We start from the raw sequence: 20674 nt of genomic DNA, 5'->3' as shown, positions 1-20674 counted from the left end.
GAGAAATGAATTTCCGTTGTTTATAAGCCACCCAGTCTATGGTATTTTTTATAGCAGCCCAAACAGACTAAGACAACGCCCACCTCAAAACCACTCAGGAACCCTTTAGTACTATAAAATGAAGCCCAAATGCCTTCACAGACACACCAGGCCCTCTTAAGTTAGTTAGCCACAAGCTGCCCTTGTAACTCTAGGTCCCACTTCCTATCTATGGTCTAGCCAAACTGAACAACTTTAATTCATTTCTTTTCTCATCCTGCCAACACGTATTTATTGATTGCCCACTCGATGCCAGCCCCTAGTGTTGGGGGGAGACACAGCAGTGAACAAAACAGGCACAGACCCTGTGCTCAGGGTCCTACATGCCAGGAAAGGCTGGTCCTGCAGGCTTAGAATCAATGGGGAGGATAGCAGTCACCCAGCAAACAAAGAAACAGAACAACTGGGTCAAGTGCAAAGAAATGTCCTTTGACACAGAATAAGGGTGAAAAGGGCAGACGCTGCCTCAGACAGGGGATAACAGGATTCCACTCCGTAAAGGTGCTCCAGGGCATAGGGGTTCCCCGAGCGCCCTCACCTCAGCTCTCTGCTCCTGCCTCCCTCTGCCTGAGGGGCTTCTGTCCCCAACATCCACTTCGACTCTTCTTCAAAGACACCACTCCAATGCCACCCTCTCCAAGAAGCCTGTCTTCATGCCCTTTAGCTACAAGCTGCCACTTCTTTCCTAAATTCTCGTAACCATTCTGGACTATCATTTCTCTCTCTGTCTCCTAAATTATTCACGTGTATGTCACCACCGCTCCCCACCCGAGACTGCCAGACCTTTCCTAAAGTGAAAGGTCATGTCACACTCACAACAATGATGTGTGAGAATTACTGTTGCTCCACGAGCTCACCGACATTTGATGTTATCAGTCTTTTTAATTTTAGCCATTCTGGTGGCTTTAAATTGCATTTCCCTGATAACTAATGATGTTGAACATTTTTTATATGCTTACTGGCCACTTGTGTATTTTCCTTTATGAAGTGTTTGTTCAAATCTTATGACAGCTTTTAAAATTAGATCATTTGTTTATTATGGAGTTGTAGAAGTTCTTTTTATATTCTGAATGTAAGTCCTTAGTCATGTATGTTTTGCAAATATTTTCTCCCAGTTTGTTGACAACTTATTTTCCTAAGGGAGTACCGATAAGCAGAACATAACACTGTGACATAGCTCGATTTATCAGTTTCATCTTTTATGGTTATTGCTTCCCGTGTCCTTGCCTAGGAAACTTTTGCCCAAGGTCACAAAGATATTCTCCTATATTTTCTTCTAGAAGCTTCTTGTCCAGGTCTATGATTCATGGATATTCAAATTTGAATAGGACATAGCCTCTGTTTTCCAAGAGTGTGCAGTACAGCTGCAGAAAGAAATGCCAGTGCTGTGGAATATTCGCCATGGCAGAGGATTGAGGAGATATATAAAGGAGAGGCAGGAGTACATAATGCCTTTATCACAAACTTGCAAACTCCTAGACCTTCAACTGCACCTGCTAGGGACCAAACATGATAAAAGATGTTGGGCAAGATAAAACAAATAGTGATCTTACCCAATGCCCTTAAAGAGATCACCACCATCTAAAATAAAGGGGACAGTCAGAGAAGGTCACAAGCCTTGACCTCCAATCCATCAGAACTCCCATTGATTCTTTCATGGAAACTATCTAAGATGAAACGAGGTAATACTCTGAACGATAATATATTATTTCAATCTTCTTTTTATCGTTTGAATGTAATAAGAAAGCAAATGATAAACACTATGTTACAGATGGAATTGAAATCACTTCTAGTCCTGAAAAGGATCCTTGATGGGAAAAGCTTGGACATGACTGCTTTTGAGCACTAGGCAGACACTTGACTAACAAGCTTCTTGTTAGTGGTGAGCCCTGGGAGCCCCAGGACAAAGTCGTGTTAGGTCAACTTGGACACCTGCAGCACAAGGATCTGGGGATCACGAAATCGTCCTGGGCAAAATGCTAGGCCAAGATCCTCACGAAATCTTAGAGTGAAATAAAATCCCCAAACTCATTTCCAACCTGCTGCTCTTTTAGGCAATATTAATCATCACATCTTTGCCTTAATTTTTCAATAGGCTGCACAGTCACGAAGTCTGAGTTCTGGGCCCATATGTTTATGTGAGGTTCCAACGGAAGTGGCTCAAAGACTACTCAAGACAAGTAGTCTTGAGTACTCACAAGACAGACTCTTGTCTGTCCCCTTTATTTTAGATGGTGGTGATCTCTTTATTATTAATTCGCTTTTCCATTTCCAACTTGAAAGTAAGTTTAGATCTGCTTTATTATACTAAAGAGAAAGAAAGTGGGATATTAGTGAGAAACTCAAGATCTAGGACTAGTCTCTGGCAGGAAGATACAGGGAAAAACATAGACTAGAGTCAGAAAGTCCCAAGTTCCAGTGCCAAATCTGCACATCACTGGCTTTGGCACTTTCCTAGTATCTACAAAATGGAGATAATCAAATCTAATTACGATGTTGGAAAGACAAAATGAAATAATGTGGACATTTAGCATAAGCCTACAACTCTGAGTGTTCAAGAAATAGGAAATATTACTGTTGGTTAATGCCTTTGAAATCACACGTTCTAACCCCAAATTAGTCAGCCAAAGATGATCTAGAAAATGCCTAACCCCTATCAGCCTTCTAAACACGGAACCTTGCAATAATCTGAAGAACAAGGCAGTGGCAGATGGTTTGGGACAGCCTGGTGACAGCACTCAAGTGATGACCACAGAAGAATGCAGGAGAAAACAGCAGAGACCACACATTCCAGGTATGGAAAACACATTCTGTTTCTCTCCACAATTATTTCTAGCCATGATTATATGGACAGAAAATATATATTCAAAATTACACAAAATTTCTATATGTCTGTCATAAAAGTTTGGAAGAAACATAACTTTCTTTCCTATATCCCAGAGCAGGAGTAATAAGGCATCCACCAACAACTTTTCTTTAGAAAGCATATAGTGTGGTGGCTCATACCTGTAATCCCAGCACTTTGGAAGGCCAAGGCGGGAGAATTGCTTGAGGCCAGGAGTTCAAAAACAGCCTGGGCAATACAGTGAGACAAAAACAGTCTGGGCAATACAGTGAGACAAAAACAGTCTGGGCAATACAGTGAGATCCTGTCTTTACAAAAAATTTTAAAAATTAGCCAGGCATGGTGGCATGCACTTGTAGTCCCAGCTACTCAGGAGGCTGAGGAAAGAGGATCACTTGAGCCGGTAATTCAAGGTTTGCAGTCAGCTGTGACTGCACCATTGCACTCCAGCCTGGGTAACAGAGCAAGATCCTGCCTCTTAAAAAAAAAAAGCATCTGCCTAAAGTAGTTGGATCCAGTTTCAGTTTTAATCATTCAGAGGGAAGAATGAAAAAAAAAACAAGTTAAATAAGACCTGGCCCCTCAAAAGTTCATGGGATAGTAGAGGAGACAGACAAGCCAATGAGGACTCACTCTGTCATATTCTCACTCTGCCTTGTTCTGGGTGCCTGGGAAGATGGACAGAGAGATGGATGATGCAGCATTCTGTACTCCATGCTCTTGGGCAGGTAGCTAAAAGGCTCGTAGACTACCAGGTGTACTCACCATGTGCTAGAGGGATGAAATTTTATAAACAGTTAATACCCTTGGTGAGCACACCATTCAAAAGTGGTACCTGAAGCAAAGTTGAAGTTTGACTATGATCATCCTAGTTCCCTTTGATTCATTCTTGGATAACCTTAAAAACCCAACTCCTTTACCTTCAAGAAGTACTGCTTTCACTAGTGAAAGTAGTGAGCAAACAGGCTTATACATACTTTGACAATTACATGAACTTTGACTATGGCCTTTCTCCGCATTCACCTTTCTATACTGATGAGTACTGAGTTTCTCTAAGTCTGTTTGTATGTGTCAATGGTTATCAGGTAGGTGTTTCTGTAGTAGATAAGTGCTGAAAAGTCCTATTCTGCCATCTTGCTGATGTCACTCCTCCCCTAAGAGAATTAGTATCAGCCCCAAATCTTCACGTTGTACCTTATACACTTAAAGCGAAACAAACACACAGAAATGAAATACTAGGTTAAATCACTTATCCCCATATATTGTTTGTTTTATAAATAATTCATTATTGGAATTAAATTTGCATAAACATAAAAAAATTAAGGTCCCAACTAGAATAGAGAATTGAAGGCATATACAAAATTAAGAAAGAGGTACAGCAGGAAAATGAGAAAACAATCTAAAAGGTTAATAAAATCCATATCCTATGGACAAAATCAGTGATTCCTAGAATACCTAATCTAAACATGACAATGATGCCTCTCCTTACAAAATGGCCAGTGTAAAAAACAATCAACTAAAACAAAAAATTAAAATTCTGAGTTTTGGCAAGTTATAGAAGGCTGCCAACTAAATGTGTCTTCCTTTTTTCCCTGAAAAGGAGGATTTGTTGACTCTTTATTGTAGACATCCCATGTTCATGGTTTGGAAGGCAATATTATTAAGATGGCAAAACTCCCCAAATTTATCTATAGGTTTGATGTAAGCTCTATCAAAATCCCAGTTGGCTGCTTTGGAGAAATTGACAAGCTGATCCATGATTCACATGAAAGTGCAAGAGACCCAGAATACCCACAACAGTCTTAAGAAACAAGAACAAAACTTACTACAGAGCTACAGTAATCAAGATAGTGTGGTACTAGCATAAGTACAGACATATATGTACATATCAATGGAACAGAATTAAGAATTTTAAAAAACAACTTACATTTACATTCAACTAATTTTTCACAAGAGTGCCAAGACCATTCAATGGGGAAAGAACAGTCTTCTCAACAAATGGTGCTGGGACAACTGGATATACATATGCACAAAAATAAAGCTGGACCCCAGCTCACATGATACACAAAAATTAAGTCAAAATGGATCATAGACCTCAATGGAAAATCGAACCTCTAAACTTCCTAAAGGAAAACATAGTAAATCTTCCACCTTGGGCTACCAATGGTTTCTTATGCATAACACCAAAAAGCATGTGATGAAAGAAAAAATAGATAAATTGGACTTCATCAAAATTGGAAACTTTTGTGCTGCCAAGGACACCATCAACAAGGTGAAATGACAGTATCAGAACGGGAGAAAAATTTTGCAAAGCATATATCTGATAAGGAATTAGTATCCAGAACATATAATGAATTTACAACTGAACAATAAAAAGAAAATAAAACCCAATTTAAAAATTGGCAAAGAGTTTGAATAGATACACACATGGCCAGTAAGCACATGAAAAAACACTCAGCATCATCAGGGAAATGCAAACCCAAACCAAAATGAGATGCCACTTCACTTCCATTAGGATGGCTATAACCAAAAGATAGACAAGTGTTGACAAGGATGTGGAAAACTTGGAATCCCTATACATTGACAATGGAAATGTAAAACGGTTACAGCTGCTTTGGAAAACAGTTTGAAAGTTTCTCAAAAAGTTAAACATAAGTTATCATACGACCCAGCAATTCCACTCCCAAGTATATACTAAGAAAATTAGAAACATGTGTCCCTATAAAACCTGTATATGAATGTTCATAGCAGCATTATTCATATTAGACAAAAGGTGGGAACAACCCAATGCCCATCAATTGTTGAATGGATTAAAAAAAACATAATACATCCACACAGTGGAATACTATCTGGCCATAAAAAGGAATGAAGTACTGATTCATGCTACAACATAAATGAGCCTTGAAAACCTTATGCTAAATGAATATGCCTGACATAAAAGGATAAACACTGTCCTTTTAGGTGAAGGGCATATTAAGCATTCACTGTACTCCTCTTGCAACTTTTCTGAAGATTTGAAGCCTTTCCAAAAAAAACACACTATACATTATGAATATAAAATAATAAAAATAATCACTTGTGAAGGGTTTTCAGGATTAACACATTAACTGCCAAGTGAATTACATTGAACTCATGCTAGTTTTAAGCCCAGGGCCTTGTGAAGCATATGTAACTCACATGTCTCTTTACCTTGGGAGTCACAAGAAATGTTTTTCAGGCTGCATATAATTCATGCACAGAAAACAATGAAAACAATACATTTTTCATTAAATTAGAAAGGATCATTTTGTTGTCAAAGTTTTTATTCTGGCCAGGCGCTGTGGCTCACGCCTGTAATCCTAGCTCTTGGGAGGCCGAGGCGGGCGGATTGCTCAAGGTCAGGAGTTCAAAACCAGCCTGAGCAAGAGCAAGACCCCGTCTCTACTATAAATAGAAAGAAATTAATTGGCCAACTGATATATATATAAAAAAAAATTAGCCGGGCATGGTGGCGCATGCCTGTAGTCCCAGCTATTCGGGAGGCTGAGACAGGAGGATCGCTTGAGCCCAGGAGTTTGAGGTTGCTGTGAGCTAGGCTGACGCCACGGCACTCACTCTAGCCTGGACAACAAAGTGAGACTCTGTCTCAAAAAAAAAAAAAAAAAAAAAAAAAAAAAAAAAAAGTTTTTATTCTATTTGCATAATAAAACACTGTGGCCCCAAAGAAAAAAAATTTTTCTAGTGTGTCAGTCAAGGTGTTAAATGCAAAAATGGGTATAAAGCTGTTGGTACAACGCCTTGCATATCCACCGATGGTTACTGCTGTTAACTGCAGCTCAGAGCAGTGGTGCCAATGCTGGCAAGAACCACAGGATGAAGCATGCGTCATCGCTGGCTCTACTTGATTCATCCAACAAACATTAATAAATGCCTGGTCTATGACAAGCATTGTGCTTGGCACAGTGACTATAAAAATGACTAAGATACAGTCCCTGCTCTAGAATATGCATGAATTACCCAAACTTTCCTATTAAAAATGTATCACTTTAATATTCATCTCAACTTTAAGGTAACCCCTAAGGTAAACAGCTTAGAATTTCTAAAAGCAATATGTGTCTGTGACATGCTCTGTTTACACATTTATTTACATTCTGCCTCACTCTAAAAAAAGCATCTAAAATCAATTTTTTAAACATATACAATTTAACAACAAAAAGATAAAAATCAGGGTGAAGAGAAAATGAGGACTGTAATTAAATGAAGCCTGGGAAGGTCAAATCACAAAAATGTATGCCATGAAGTAGGTGTAATTATTAAGGGTAGACCACAGATTCAGCTCTAAGGTTCCTAACAGCTAAAACAAAAAGAAAAAAATGATAAGCTAAAAGATGGTAAGCTTCACAACACCCGTGAGACAAATATCTACACCAATTGCTGGCATGGGCCTACGTGGGAAATTCTGAGGCATTATTCTTATTATTGAGCATTATTCTTCCCTGTGTTACATATAACAACACCATGGCACATGTATGTGGCTCATTCTCCAGTTTCTGGATTTTCTTATTAGCCCCTCCCTCTTTCATCCCTTTATTGGGTTTCAATCAAGATATGAAATGCCAACCTAAGGATCAGGTCAAAGACTCCCACATCTTTGCAGGAAGCTCCTCATCCAAAGCCAAGCTGGGTAGCAAGAGGCCCACCTGGTCTACTCATTTCTCTGCAGCTTTGATTCACTCAAGAGATTTCTTTATATGCCTGTTTCCCACGAAACTACTCTCTCCTAAAGACAAGGTGGCATGCCATATCCCAGACTCCTATTCAACCAGAAATGTCTCGGTTCCTTCTCTCTCCTTTCCCTTCTCCAATGAGGAGCTTGACTTTCCTCCTTTCCCATCCAGCAGTTTCTTTGTGAGAACCATGAATTCCCCACAAACCATCTCTGAAAGCCAGGCACCCTGCTGGCAACACTGAACTGTTTCAGCCTTAGCTAAGCTGCATTCTTAGTACTTTCCCTCTTCTATGTTAAAAAGTCTTTCCTGAATCTCCACATCCCTCTGATTTTGAGCTTAAATTGACATAAAGTTCTGAGGTTGTAATTATTATGTGCATATCTACCAGGTTTTCGCTGGGTTTCCTTAGCAACAGCTTCATTAAGGAAATGCATCAAAAATTTTAAAGAGGCTATTCTTACATCTGAACGAATAGCCTGCATGAAATTTAAACGGCTTTGAAGAGAAATTTAACCAGGGACAAAGAGGTTGCAGGTCTTAGTCAATAGTATCATAAGACAAAATGTACTCAGATGGCTCAGAATCATTCCTGAACATTAGGTTTTCAGGAAGCAAAGGGTATTGGATTGACTATACATTGATCCTAGAGTATGTTCTCAAGTCTGGCATGGTCAGATTTTTTTTCTAGTTTTTCAAATAATTCCTTTCTACTTTCAAATAATTCCTTTTCTACTAAGAATTAAAAAAATTAATTTCAATAATTTGGGTTTTGGGGGGAAGCTACATGATTCAGTTCATAGAGCTTGGATATTAGAATCAAAACAAACTAGGTTTAAACATCAATGATGGTATTTATGAGATTATCCTGGGTATCCAGCAAACTCTCCTGTTTCATCTCTAAAATTGGGCGCAATAAACTGCTTGGCAAAGTTGTCACGATGATTATGGCCGATATCTGTAAAGCACCTAGTTAAATGCCTGCAAGGAGCTGGCTGCTTAATTAGTATTATCAGTAAGTTTCATCTCATTTGGTAATGAAGAGGCTTTGCCTTTTTGTCATCTTTGTGTGGTAACAGAGCTTATTTTACTGAGATTATACCAGTAGAGCAGCCTCAGCTAGAAAATTTCCCAGGTCTACATGGCAGGGCATGTTCTTTTCCTTTGTAGAATTGATCAAATTTGTAATTACCTATTTTTATGTTTATCTGTTTAGTACCTGTTTCCCACTCTAGACTTAAGCTCTGTCAGTGCAGGATCATGTCTGTTTTGTTGCCCACTGAATATTCAAGAACTAGCAGACTAGCAGACAGCCCCACGCAGTGCCTCGGGCCTGGCCTCCGTGTGGAACGTGCCTGAAGGAAAGAGAGATCAAGCACACTTCCCAGAGGCCCCTTCCCCTTTGAAATTATGGTCTGACTCTGGACAAGTTACACAGCCTTTCTTTAGCCTGGAGTCCCTTCTCGGTAAACAAGAATAACTGCAGTTGGAACACAGAATTATAAGGATTAAAGGAAATAGTCCAAATTCACAACCTAGTAAAGTGCTGGTTAATGGTACCTCAACAAACAGGAGCTGCCTTTATTCCTTTAATACATTATCAATGAGGCAAACACATCTACTGAATGCTTTGTATGTGCCAAGCAGTGCGTTTAGCTCTTTATATGCATTATTATACCATTTACAACTTAAAACAACTCTGGAAGTGAAAATCATCATTCCCATTTCACAGATTTAGAAACAGGCTAAGGAGGTTACATAACTATTCCAAATCACATAGGGAGGAAATAGTGACTAAAACCTCAGTCTGGGGTGCCAAAGTCCATGCTCCTTCCATCTCCCTCTCCCTCACCATGTGCCTATAAAATCTACATGTGCAATACACAGATTCTCAGAAAGCCAGTTATTAAACGAAACGTGTGCTGCCATTTGTTAATCATAGATAATTATCAAGAGTTACTCACCAAAACAACTAATGAAAAGACAGGTCAATCTGTGTCCCTGAACACAAAGCAGGGAATTCTGCACTGAATTCTATAAAGTGAAGAAAACTTTTCCAATACCACTAAATCCAAATGTATTATTTATCAGTTTTTATGTGTGCACAGGGATTCTTAAAGCAGAAGGAACCTGCAATAATCATATCTCAGCTCCTTTCAAAATTTCCATGTTAGCCAAAATCATTTCCAGGAACAGATATAACACATCGATTCTACAATAGAACACACTTGATCAAGAACCAAAAGCTGGTTCTATTTCAGAAACACTACAGGCCCTTCTTTTTTATTATTATTATAAAATCCCACCAGAACTCATTATTTTGCTGCCTGCTCATCTGGCAAACAAACATGGAGATGAGTCAACAAAAGTAAAGGACCGTGTTGGGGAAACTCAAAAGGCCAGGCAGCCACTGTCTGCACCATCGCCCAGCAGGTGTTTCCAGAGGTCTTTGCTGACCTCTAGTGGTCCATGTGGAAGACTGAGCAAACAGCAAAGGAAGGGCTGTTCCAAACAGCAACAAATTCAAACAGATTTTAAGTGAAAACATTTTATTTTATAAAATATGTGTATTTATATACCCACCTGTGAAAAAAGCTTTGCAGCAAGCCCAAATTTTCAACATTAATTTGCAAAGGCAACTCCAGTCGTTAAGGGCAAATAAGTCTCAAAGTCCTCCCTGCACGAGCTGCCAACCAAACTGTCTGCAATTCTGTAGCTTCAGGCCTTTTAAGGATCCATTTGAAAGGCATAATCCATTTTCTGCTCTGTCACAAATGTGTCCCTTTAAGTCCTACAACCTGATAATAATCCTTGCCCATCGCAGCCACTCACAAGACGGCACTAAAAACAGAACTGGACATGAAGTATCTCATCTAAACTAGTCCTTCTAACTACCATATCAGTTTGTTATTCTGCCGCTTCACAGAGAATGATATTCAGAATCAGACACACCAAGTACTTTTGCTCAGGGTTATGCAGCTAAAAGGTGGCAGAGGTGGGCTTCAAAGCCAAGCCCATGGGACAGCTCCCCACCTAGGATTCCACAAGGAGTCTCTCCTGCCTACCTGGTAAGGTCCAGTATTCTTTACCTTTATGTATGATCTTCAACAGGTCCTGACCCAACCTGCCTTTGAAGCATCTTTTCCCACCACTGTCCCTCACAAACAAAACCACTGTGGCCCCAGAATTACTTCTGGCTCCCCGGACACTCTGTGCTTGGCCCCAGCCACACATTTGCCCCCCAGACCCTCAAAGCTGCAAAGCTCTTAAGAGGCAAAGTTATTTCTCCAATAAAAAAAAATGTTAAAGAACAGCAAATTCTGAATTTTCAAAGTAAAATACCACAAAATAAAGAAGTAAAACATACAAATAACCACATCAATAAGGATACTGAGTTAAGACTCCAGTTTTTACCATGCCATACTGAATCCTAGCATAGCAAAATAAGCTGATCACTAGTGAACGAATTTCATAAGTATTAACTCTTCCACTTAGAGGTGGGCATACACTCACCTGTCGAAGATTAATGTAAACTGCATTCTGAAGAAATTCTGAGGCTTCCATGCTCCGCTTCTGAATCGCAAGGACACGTACCGCTTTGACACACGCTTCCAATTCAATCACTCCAGCATTCTTATACTGTAGGATATAAAGGAGGAACCTCAGTCAAAAAAGAAGAGTGGAGATGTTTCTGTCATATTCTGAAGGCTGCACCACTGGGACTCAATAACTCTGCAACAGCAATTCCCCAAGTACAGTGCAATCAATACTTGAGGAATAAATGAGGGAATTATCTCATTCAATTATAAAACAAAAAAACTAAAGTAAATATTATCCTTATTTACAAATAAATAAAATGGGACCCCAAAAAGTAAAGTTTCTTGCCCAAGGTCACAAAGCTAGTAACTGGTGAAGGCTGGATTTGAACTCAAGTCAGCCTTACTCCAAAGCTAAGGTGGAAATGGGAGAAGGTTCAGCATCACAGACTATTGTCCTCACTCTGTCCAAGGCTAGCCTTATCTAGCCTTAGACAGTACCTCACACAGAGGGCACGGGAGGGCAAACTATAACAACAAAGATTCTGTGTCCAATAGCTTCTCTCTAGGAAATGTGAATGGGTCCAGAGCTTCCTGCTGATTAGAAATTCAGTCAACTGGGAGAGAATGACCTTCTCTGGAGTGGCTGCCATGAACATAAACTAATGGCAGGTGAGCACTAAAAACTCTACCAAGACACTGGAAGTCAAGAGAGGAGGGTTCTCTGCCCTCCCAAACCACTGTCTTGTTACCTACATGTACAAGATGACATAAGACCTAGACTCTAGTTCAAATCATGCCATTGTGTGACTCTGATCATGACACTTAAGGCCTGGGCTTCAATTTCCTTATACCTATAGAGTGGCATAAAGCTACATGCCATCTAACGTTCCTTTCCATTCAAAATACAATAACACCAATATCTCAGAAGAATGTCTAGAGGCTCCATTTCATCTCTTCTAATAGAGAGAATTTCCTTGGCCAAAAATCAGAAATCCAGTAAAAATGGTTTGATCATTCATGAACCCAGGCAAGAATTTGCTTAAGAGACTTTGTATCAGTCTCAATGAATGAAAACCAAAAGGTAGTGCTTCTCACTCATAAAGTAGGAGGTGGTCTGCTGTCTGTGTGTGTGTGTGTGTGTATACAAATTCAATATAATGAAATCTCTGAAGTGTACAAATGTTTTTTGTATCATTATCATCATGATGATGGTTCAACTTTGAAAGTAATTTCAATGTAACTGTTGTAGGTAGCACGGGAAAGTCTCAGACTCTTGGTGGAGGAGGTAAAAGAGGGAAAATAAAGAAGAAAAGAGCTAAATGAAGAAAAAGAATTAAAATACAGGCCGGGCATGGTGCCTCACACCTGTAATCCTAGCACTCTGGGAGACCGAGGCGGGCAGATTGAGGTCAGTTCAAAACCAGCCTGAGCAAGAGCAAGACCCCGTCTCTACTATAAAATAGAAAGAAATTAATTGGCCAACTAATATATATAGAAAAAATTAGCCGGGCATGGTGGCACATGCCTGTAGTCCCAGCTACTGGGACTACACTGGGACTACTGAGGCAGTAGGGTTGCTTGAGCTCAGGAGTTTGAGGTTGCTGTGAGCTAGGCTGACACCACGGCACTCACTGTAGCCTGGGCAACAAAGTGAGACTGTCTCAAAAAAAAAAAAAAAGAATTAAAATACAGCTGTAGAATAGCAAGATATTAATTTTGTTTTTCTACTTGTATCATATACATATTAGGAACTGGTTTTTCTCCCAGATGTCTTATAGAATACTGAATTAAAGAAGAAGAGATGATAACCTCCAGTTGTTCATTGAGTAATACTAATGACCTTGTCTCTGTGCTAAGCCATATACATATATATATATATATAAAATTTATTTACCTTAATTAAACATTCAATGCAGCAAGCCTTCATTTTGAGAGATGAGAAAACTGGAACTCAAAGAGGTCATATAATTTGACTGACTAAAGCCAGATGGTCAGTAAACAGGAGAGGAGAGAGTCACGCTCAGTTCTGTCTGACTTCACAGTCAGCTCTTCCCACCCCTAGGACACAGGCTGCCTGACTACCTGCTGTGCCCATGGCAGACAAGTCCTCCCCATAGAGATAAAGCCTCATATTCATACTGATGTGGCTGGCACTCTACACAGCCCTGATACCCAATCAGACTTGGCCAGTGAAGTGGCATCTGCCTGTCATGCCAGTAGGCCTAACCATGACAACAGAGGTCCTCTCCTGCTGTCGGGGTCCTTGCTGGTCCTACCTGGCTCTTTCGGGGGCACTTCTCTGCTTCTCCAGTCCACAGGCAGCCACTAGCCTACTAAAAGTACTTACAAAAGCCACATCATCTCTCTCCATCTGTCTCCCCAACTACAGAATTTAGTTATTACCATTTGGATACTCTTGGAAACAAATTTTTTTAAATGGATAAGAAAGGGCTCTGGAAAAAGTACTTATGATTTTTAAATGGCTACTTACAAAATGAATATTAAAAAAAATCAATGTAACTTTCTATATATACGCTTTAAACAGAAAATATAATGGCAAAAAATCTCATTCACAAAATTAACAAAAACATATGTAAAAATTAAGAATAAACTTCAAAGCAATGCTTATGTTCTATATAAAGAAAACTATAACACTGTATGGAGAGACTTAAAATAAGATGTATAACTGTAGAGACATTAACATATTCTATAGAGGAAAGCAATATTGTAAATATAGAAGCTCTCCCAAAAATAATTTAAAACTTACTGCAAGCCCCATCAAAACTCCAATCTGACTTTTTTTTTTTTTCGGCATATTATGGGGATACAGATTTTAAGGTTTCAATAAATGTCCTTTCCCCCCTTCCCCCCACAAGTCTGAGTTTCCAGCATGACCATCCCCCAGATGGTGCACATCTCACTCATTATGTATGTATATACCTGTCCCCTCCTTCTCCCCCCTGCCCAATACCCTATTACTGTAGTACCTATGTGTCCACTTAGGTGCTGCTGCTGCTCAGTTAATACCAGTTTGCTGGTGAGTATATGTGGTGCTTGTTTTTCCATTCTTGGGATACTTCACTTAGTAGTATGGGTTCCAGCTCTAACCAGGAAAATATAAGATGTGCTATATCACCGTTGTTTCTTAGAGCTGAATAGTACTCCATGGTATACATATACCACATTTTCTTAATCCATTCTTGGATTGATGGGCACTTGGGCTGTTTCCACAGCCTTGCAATTATGAATTGTGCTGCTATAAACATTCGAGTGCAGGTGTCTTTTTTTGTAGAGTGTCATTGGATCCAATCTGACTTTTTTAACTTGAACAGATTATTTTAGAATTCCTCAGGAATACTAAATTCATCATACTAGCCACAAAAATTTGGGGTGGGAGAACAGAATTTAAGAAAAAGACTCACACTATTAGATATCAAGTAAACTACAACAGATAAATTATCATGGTCCTGGAGTAAAATAAGACAGATTAGTATTTATAGAAAGGAATAAAAGTTCAGAAATAGATATGAGTATTTAGTATACTCTAAGTATACTTAGAGTATACTTAGAGTATACTAAATACTCAAAGTATTTAGTATACCTTGATTTGAATTCTTGCCTATAGGCAAGAAAAAAATATGAATTAAATTGTGGTGAGACAATTATATCATTACCTGGGAAAATTGCATGCTATGTCATAAAACACAGAAAATAAATTATAGATAACAATATAAATACTAAAAAATACTGACAGTAGACAATACAAATCGTCTGCATATGTTATCTCACCTTATCCTGACTACAACTCTGTGAGATGATGGGTACTTATCATCATCCCCATTTTAGAGGTAAAAAACTGGGAAAAGAGTTTTATTCTATTGTTAAGGAAGTATTTCCAAGCAGAATACCAAAGATAAAACCATAAAGAAAGGATTTACTACATTAAAAATAGATTTTGACCAAATCAAAAAGAAAAACCTTATAAACAAAATTAAAAGGCAAATGACATTAAAAGAAGATTTGTAATGTCTATGATACACAAGAAGTTAATATTCATAATATATAAAGAGCTATTGCAGAGCAGTAAGAAAAGCTCCCTAACTTAAATGTGTGCAAAAGACACAAATGGATAGTTCATAAAAGAAATACAAATAGCTAACAAGTAAGAAATGTTCAATACTTTACTGGTGTGATTAAATGCTAACTAAGCTGGGCATAGTGGTGCACCTATAATCCCAGCTATTTGAGAGGCTGCATTGAGAGGACCCCTTGAGCCCAGGAGTTCCAGACTAGCCTGGGCAACAGGGAGAAACCTCATCTCAAAAGAAAAAGAAAATGCAAACTAAAACAATGAAAAATTATTTTTGCCCTTCATATTGGCAAATATTTTTAAAGGATGATAACTAGTGCTCATTTGTGGGAGAGTAAATTAACAACATTTTTGGAGGGCAATCAAGGAACATATAACCCTAAAATAATGTATACTCTTTGATTCAAGTTCATTTCTAGGAATTGTTCCCTTAAAAAAAAAAAATCAGTCCAAAAAAGATTTATCTATAGGGGCATTTATAAGAGCACTGTTTACAATAATGGGAAAAGAAAAATCAAAACTAAATAATATTCAGTAATAGAGGATTGGTTAAATAAATAATTCTACATCTTTTCATTCTCTGTTAGAGAAGGAATTTTAAGAGTAACTTGAACATAACCTATGATAAATGTAAAAGTCAGACATAGCAATTAAATTTCTAGAAACATCGAACCCAAAGGAATACTCCTACAAGAACACAAGGAATATAGGTACAAGAATGTTCAGTGAAGCATTTTTTCTAACAGTGAAAAAGTGAGAAACCCTAAGTATCCATCAACAGGGGAATAATTAAGTAAATTATGGCAAGCTGTGAACTCCGCAAGAGCTGGCATTTCGTCTTGTTCTAGGTGCTATTTATGATAATCTCTCACAAAATGTGTTGCAGAATAAAGGACTACATCCACATTTAAGAAGACCTTTCCACACTATTTGAAAGAATCAAGCAGGTCTTGAGGAGGGAGGACATCTATGATCTATCATTTATTGCTGAGTGAATAAAGCAAGATGTGGAATAACAGAGATAGTATGATCCCATTTTAGTAAATAAAATGTGTATGTGTACCTCATAGGCATAGATAAAGGCTGCGAAAAATATATACCAAGTTGTTAATACTCATTACCCTTGGGGATTAAGGGCAGAGAAGGTGGAGGACTTTCATTTTTTACTCAATGCCACTCTTCTATACAACTTGGGTTTTGTTTTTCAGTATTTTAGTAAGTATGTTTGAAATTTACAATTGTTCTAAGTCCAAAGTAGAAAGAATGGTGCATCCACAGATGGAATGCTATACAGGTCATGAAAATCATGCCATGGAAGATTTAATAACATAGGAAAACACATAATATGCCAAATGAAAAATGTACTATCACCACACAGTAAATAAGTACAGTATGCTCACCATTTCTATATGGATAATATGTATTAACACAAAGACAAGAAAATAGATATTCAATGTTAACAATGATTATCTCTGAGTAGTGGGGCTATGATAGCTTTTTTCCAAATTTATTGTATTAAATGTATTGTTTTGAATCAGAAAAACAATTAGTGACAGGCATTACAGAATAATACATGAATACTTACAGAAACAATTAAGAGATACTGTAGCATTACACAACGTAAAATGGGAACTTCTCATTAAAACAATACAATTATGTATAAAATTTACAAAGCAATAAAATCACCTTGCTGTAATAAGAAATGGCCTCTTTATATTTGTCAATTATGTCTTCAGGGCTAAGACAGTTCTTAGCACGTCCAATTTCAGCACTGGTGTCAGGATTTATGCCATTGGTAGTGAGGGCACCTGCAAACCAAGCAGAAGGAAAGAAATAATCTTTTGTTTTTTCTGTCTTAATTTCTTTGTTAATTTAAAGAGGGACACAAATAAGATAAAACTTCAATATGCCCTATTGAAATTTAAATAATGAAACAGTGTTTAGTCTTCACAGCTTGTATACTTCCTATAATAGTCTTACCATCAAAGCATTGTATTAAATGTTAATTAACTCAGAATAAGTTGTCCTCCCTGTCGAAATTTTTTATTAAAGAACATGAAATGCATGACATAAAAGTAACACGTTTGTAAGAACTAGCTTAGTTGTCTTGAAGACAATGGCAAAGTCAGAATGCATTCTCTCACAGCTTGAAGTTCTTAATGCTAGCAAGGGACCACTACGTGTCCTCAAAGAAGATAAAGTATGAAAGAATTTTTCTAAACTGTACAACATTAACAAAATCACTTATCAACATAAGTATCCTTTCCCTGGATGTCACTTTCTATTTCTGACCAACTCCTATCTACAAGCAGAATCACTTAATTCCCTAGCCACCAAACCCAAACAGGGGAGAGTTTTGAAGAAACTTCCCTTTATAGAATATAACCAACTACAAAGAGAACACTGGCAGGAAAAAAAAAATGATGAAATATTCCTTAATTTCATAGAACACTCAAAAAAATATTCTCCTAAACTTCAATCACAAGAAAAACTGGGATTCTCCTAAGCCACTTATTTATCTTACAGACAGTAGGCATCTCCCACAGACCCTGGTTCCCCCGTGCCTGCTGGGAGGCTCAGGGACACATGTGCTGCCCATCTGTATAACTGCGCACAGCCAAGGGCATGCATCTCACACTGCCCTCAGCACTGCAAGCTCATTTCTTACCTTTGCTTTCTACCCTTGGTCCAATTTTCTAACCTGCTTATGTTTTATTCTCCAACTGTGTGAGCTCCCTCAAATGCCTTTTGGAATAAGACAGAAGAAGAAGAAATAGATAACTGGATAGATCAATGGAAAAACAGGCAGAGAATCTCTAAGAAAAGAGGAACAAAGAATTTCATATGCAAAATCCTCTCCTAGTAATGGAAGAAATAACTATAATAGAGAACTGTGAAGAGGCAGGTGGTTTAGGATTTTGTTTCCTGCAGACTTTGTGAAGATCACAGCAAGAGATGAGAGAGAAGAACTATAAATAATAATAGAAAAGGGCATGCTTGGAAAAAATATCTAAAATATGTACTTTTTAAAGAACAGATTCAAATCCACAAGACCCAAGGACAGAACCCTTGCGTACTTACAAAATTGAGAATTCCATCTCCAAGCCACAAGACATCCCTTCGGAGGAGAGCTTACACGGGGTTTTTATAATGTCATCACACCAAAAGCAGCATTTTTTCCCACTTAGGGGAAATTGGGCCCTATGCCAAGAACTTCCTTGCGTGTCCTCATCTACAACCCACAGCAACTCTATGAGAGAAGTACTCTTAGTGTACTCCATTTCTGCAAGTGAGGTGGCAAGACCCTAAAGAGGAAGTATTCTTATTAGTTCTCGAGATTACCTAGCTGGTGACTCCAGAGCAGGAGTCGATCTTGGGCCTATGTTCTTAACGACAGCACTGTTGTGCTTTGTGTGTTTGTGCTTCTCACGCTTACAATACATTGTTTGGGGCATAGATTAATATTTAATAAATAACATAGGGTCTTGATTTATTTCATTAGATCTAACAAATTATCTTCACATTGTTGAGTTTTTACCCTTTTTTTCCGTTGGACAAAGGAAAGAAACGATAACAGGGGGTAAGAACGAGGTGGGCTTTTCACCCTTTCTATGGTACCTCATCCCTTCCAAGAAGTACACGATCAAAGCACTAGGGCGGAAGTCCCCAACCATGGAGAAGGAGCAAATGTTCCCTCCACCTTTTAAAGAGCACCCCTCTAGTCCTGAGGGCTCATCTCCTGATCAATTTAACTCCAATACCAAGGCTAGAGAAGAAAATTCTACATGTTGTAACAAAGAACAACATGATCTGTGGGAAGGTAAAAAGAGCATAGCTCATGAGAGAGATCAGTGGGTCAGACTGATTTAATATCTCTCAAGAAAAGAATAGCAAGCTCTAAAAATCCTAGTGCACAGTAGATCTGACCTTTCTTGACATCGATAAAGTTTTGACCTCCACACGTAACATTACTGTGAACTAGCGAAACAAAGAGTCATCAAGACCCACAGCCTTTAGATGACAGGCAGGAAAAGCAATGTCACAGGCAGATTAAAACCCAGACTAGAGGAAAGAAAAAGAAAAGGGCATAGTTAAGAAGATGTAGGGGAGAAAAGATTGAAAAAGACACCATCACAAAGGTTCTCAAGTATCAATCCAACAATAGTTTTATCGTTCATTGGAGAAACAGTTACTGAGTTCGTATTATTTGCAAGATTTTATACAAGGCAAAAACTGGAAACTCGGGCAAAACAGAGCAGAAAAAAAGAGGGAATAAAGCAGAGATGCACGAGGCTGGAGAAAGAAAAGGAAACCATAAAAGGAAGAATAAAAAGGGCTTAGATAAGGCAAGTACCAGTGTGGCAATAATGACTAACAGGCTAGCACCAGCCTGGCTCACTTGTCTGCTATCCAATTAAAAAACAAAACCAAAACCCTGACACATGTATACTACTGGCCCTATTTTGCAGAGGAATAGCAGGAAAACAGTGTATACGTAATCTAGATGTTAAATTGGCCAGTGTATGACAAAGTCCTCCAGCAGTAGGACACTGCACCTGAAATGACTGAGGCTAAGATGGACTTTTTTTTTTTTTTTGAGACAGAGTCGCACTCTGTTGCCCAGGCTAGAGTGCCATGGCGTCAGGCTAGCTCACAGCAACCTCAAACTCCTGAGCTCAAGCAATTCTTCTGCCTCAGCCTCCTGAGTACCTGGGACTACAGGCATGTGCCACCATGCCCAGCTAATTTTTTCTATATATTTTTAGTTGGCCAATTAATTTCTTTCTATTTTTCAGTAGTGACGGGGTCTCACTCTTGCTCAGGCTGGTTTCGAACTCCTAACCTTGAGCAATCCACCCACCTCGGCCTCCCAGAGTGCTAGGATTACAGGTGTGAGCTACCGCACCCAGCCAAGATAGACTTTTTAATAATGATCCTGGGACACTCAGATGGCCATTTGGAAAAAGATAAAATCAGTCCCATACCTCACACCAAAAACAAGAATAAACTCTAAATGGATCTGGGATTAAATGTAAAACAGAAAACCATAAAAGAAGTTCAAAAAACATGGGTAAATTCCTCTAAAACCTGGATAAAAGGCTCTCTATCACTCAAATCCAAATTGAATTTTAAAAATATGGATATATTCAATTATATAAATAAAGTGAAAACATATATGACAATCTAAGAGAAAATTTTTACAACACATTTCAAAAGGCTAACATTCCTTATATATAAAGAGATCATAAAAATTGAAAGAAAAAAACTAAAAATCCAATGGGGGGAAAAAAAGCAAAAGATGTGAGAAGACAATTCATAAAGTAAAAATATAAAAATGGCCCTTAAACATTTAAATAGATGTTCAACTTCACTAATAGGAAGATATACTATTTCTCACATATCTAGTTGGCAAAATTTTAAAAGGTTGACAACACACCATGTTGGTGAACCTACG

General features: G+C 38.3%; 1 protein-coding gene across 2 annotated transcripts in view; it reads right to left on the bottom strand.

Annotated features, from left to right (window-relative positions):
- The window catches only part of TRAPPC9 (trafficking protein particle complex subunit 9), a 609198-nt gene that overhangs the window by 549480 nt on the left and 39044 nt on the right, over nucleotides 1-20674 (bottom strand). For both annotated transcript variants that reach the window (XM_076004998.1, XM_076004999.1), the window contains 2 exons: nucleotides 16906-17027; nucleotides 11104-11229 (listed from right to left, as the gene is read on the bottom strand). In XM_076004998.1, coding sequence (XP_075861113.1) covers nucleotides 11104-11229; nucleotides 16906-17027 — 248 coding nt within the window. The remainder of the gene's footprint in view (nucleotides 1-11103; nucleotides 11230-16905; nucleotides 17028-20674) is intronic.

The sequence above is a fragment of the Microcebus murinus genome, chromosome 7 (genome assembly GCF_040939455.1).
Source record: "Microcebus murinus isolate Inina chromosome 7, M.murinus_Inina_mat1.0, whole genome shotgun sequence".
Taxonomy (NCBI): Eukaryota; Metazoa; Chordata; class Mammalia; order Primates; family Cheirogaleidae; genus Microcebus; species Microcebus murinus.
Note: the sequence above shows the minus strand (reverse complement) of the source record. Positions and strands in the feature narration are given on the sequence as shown.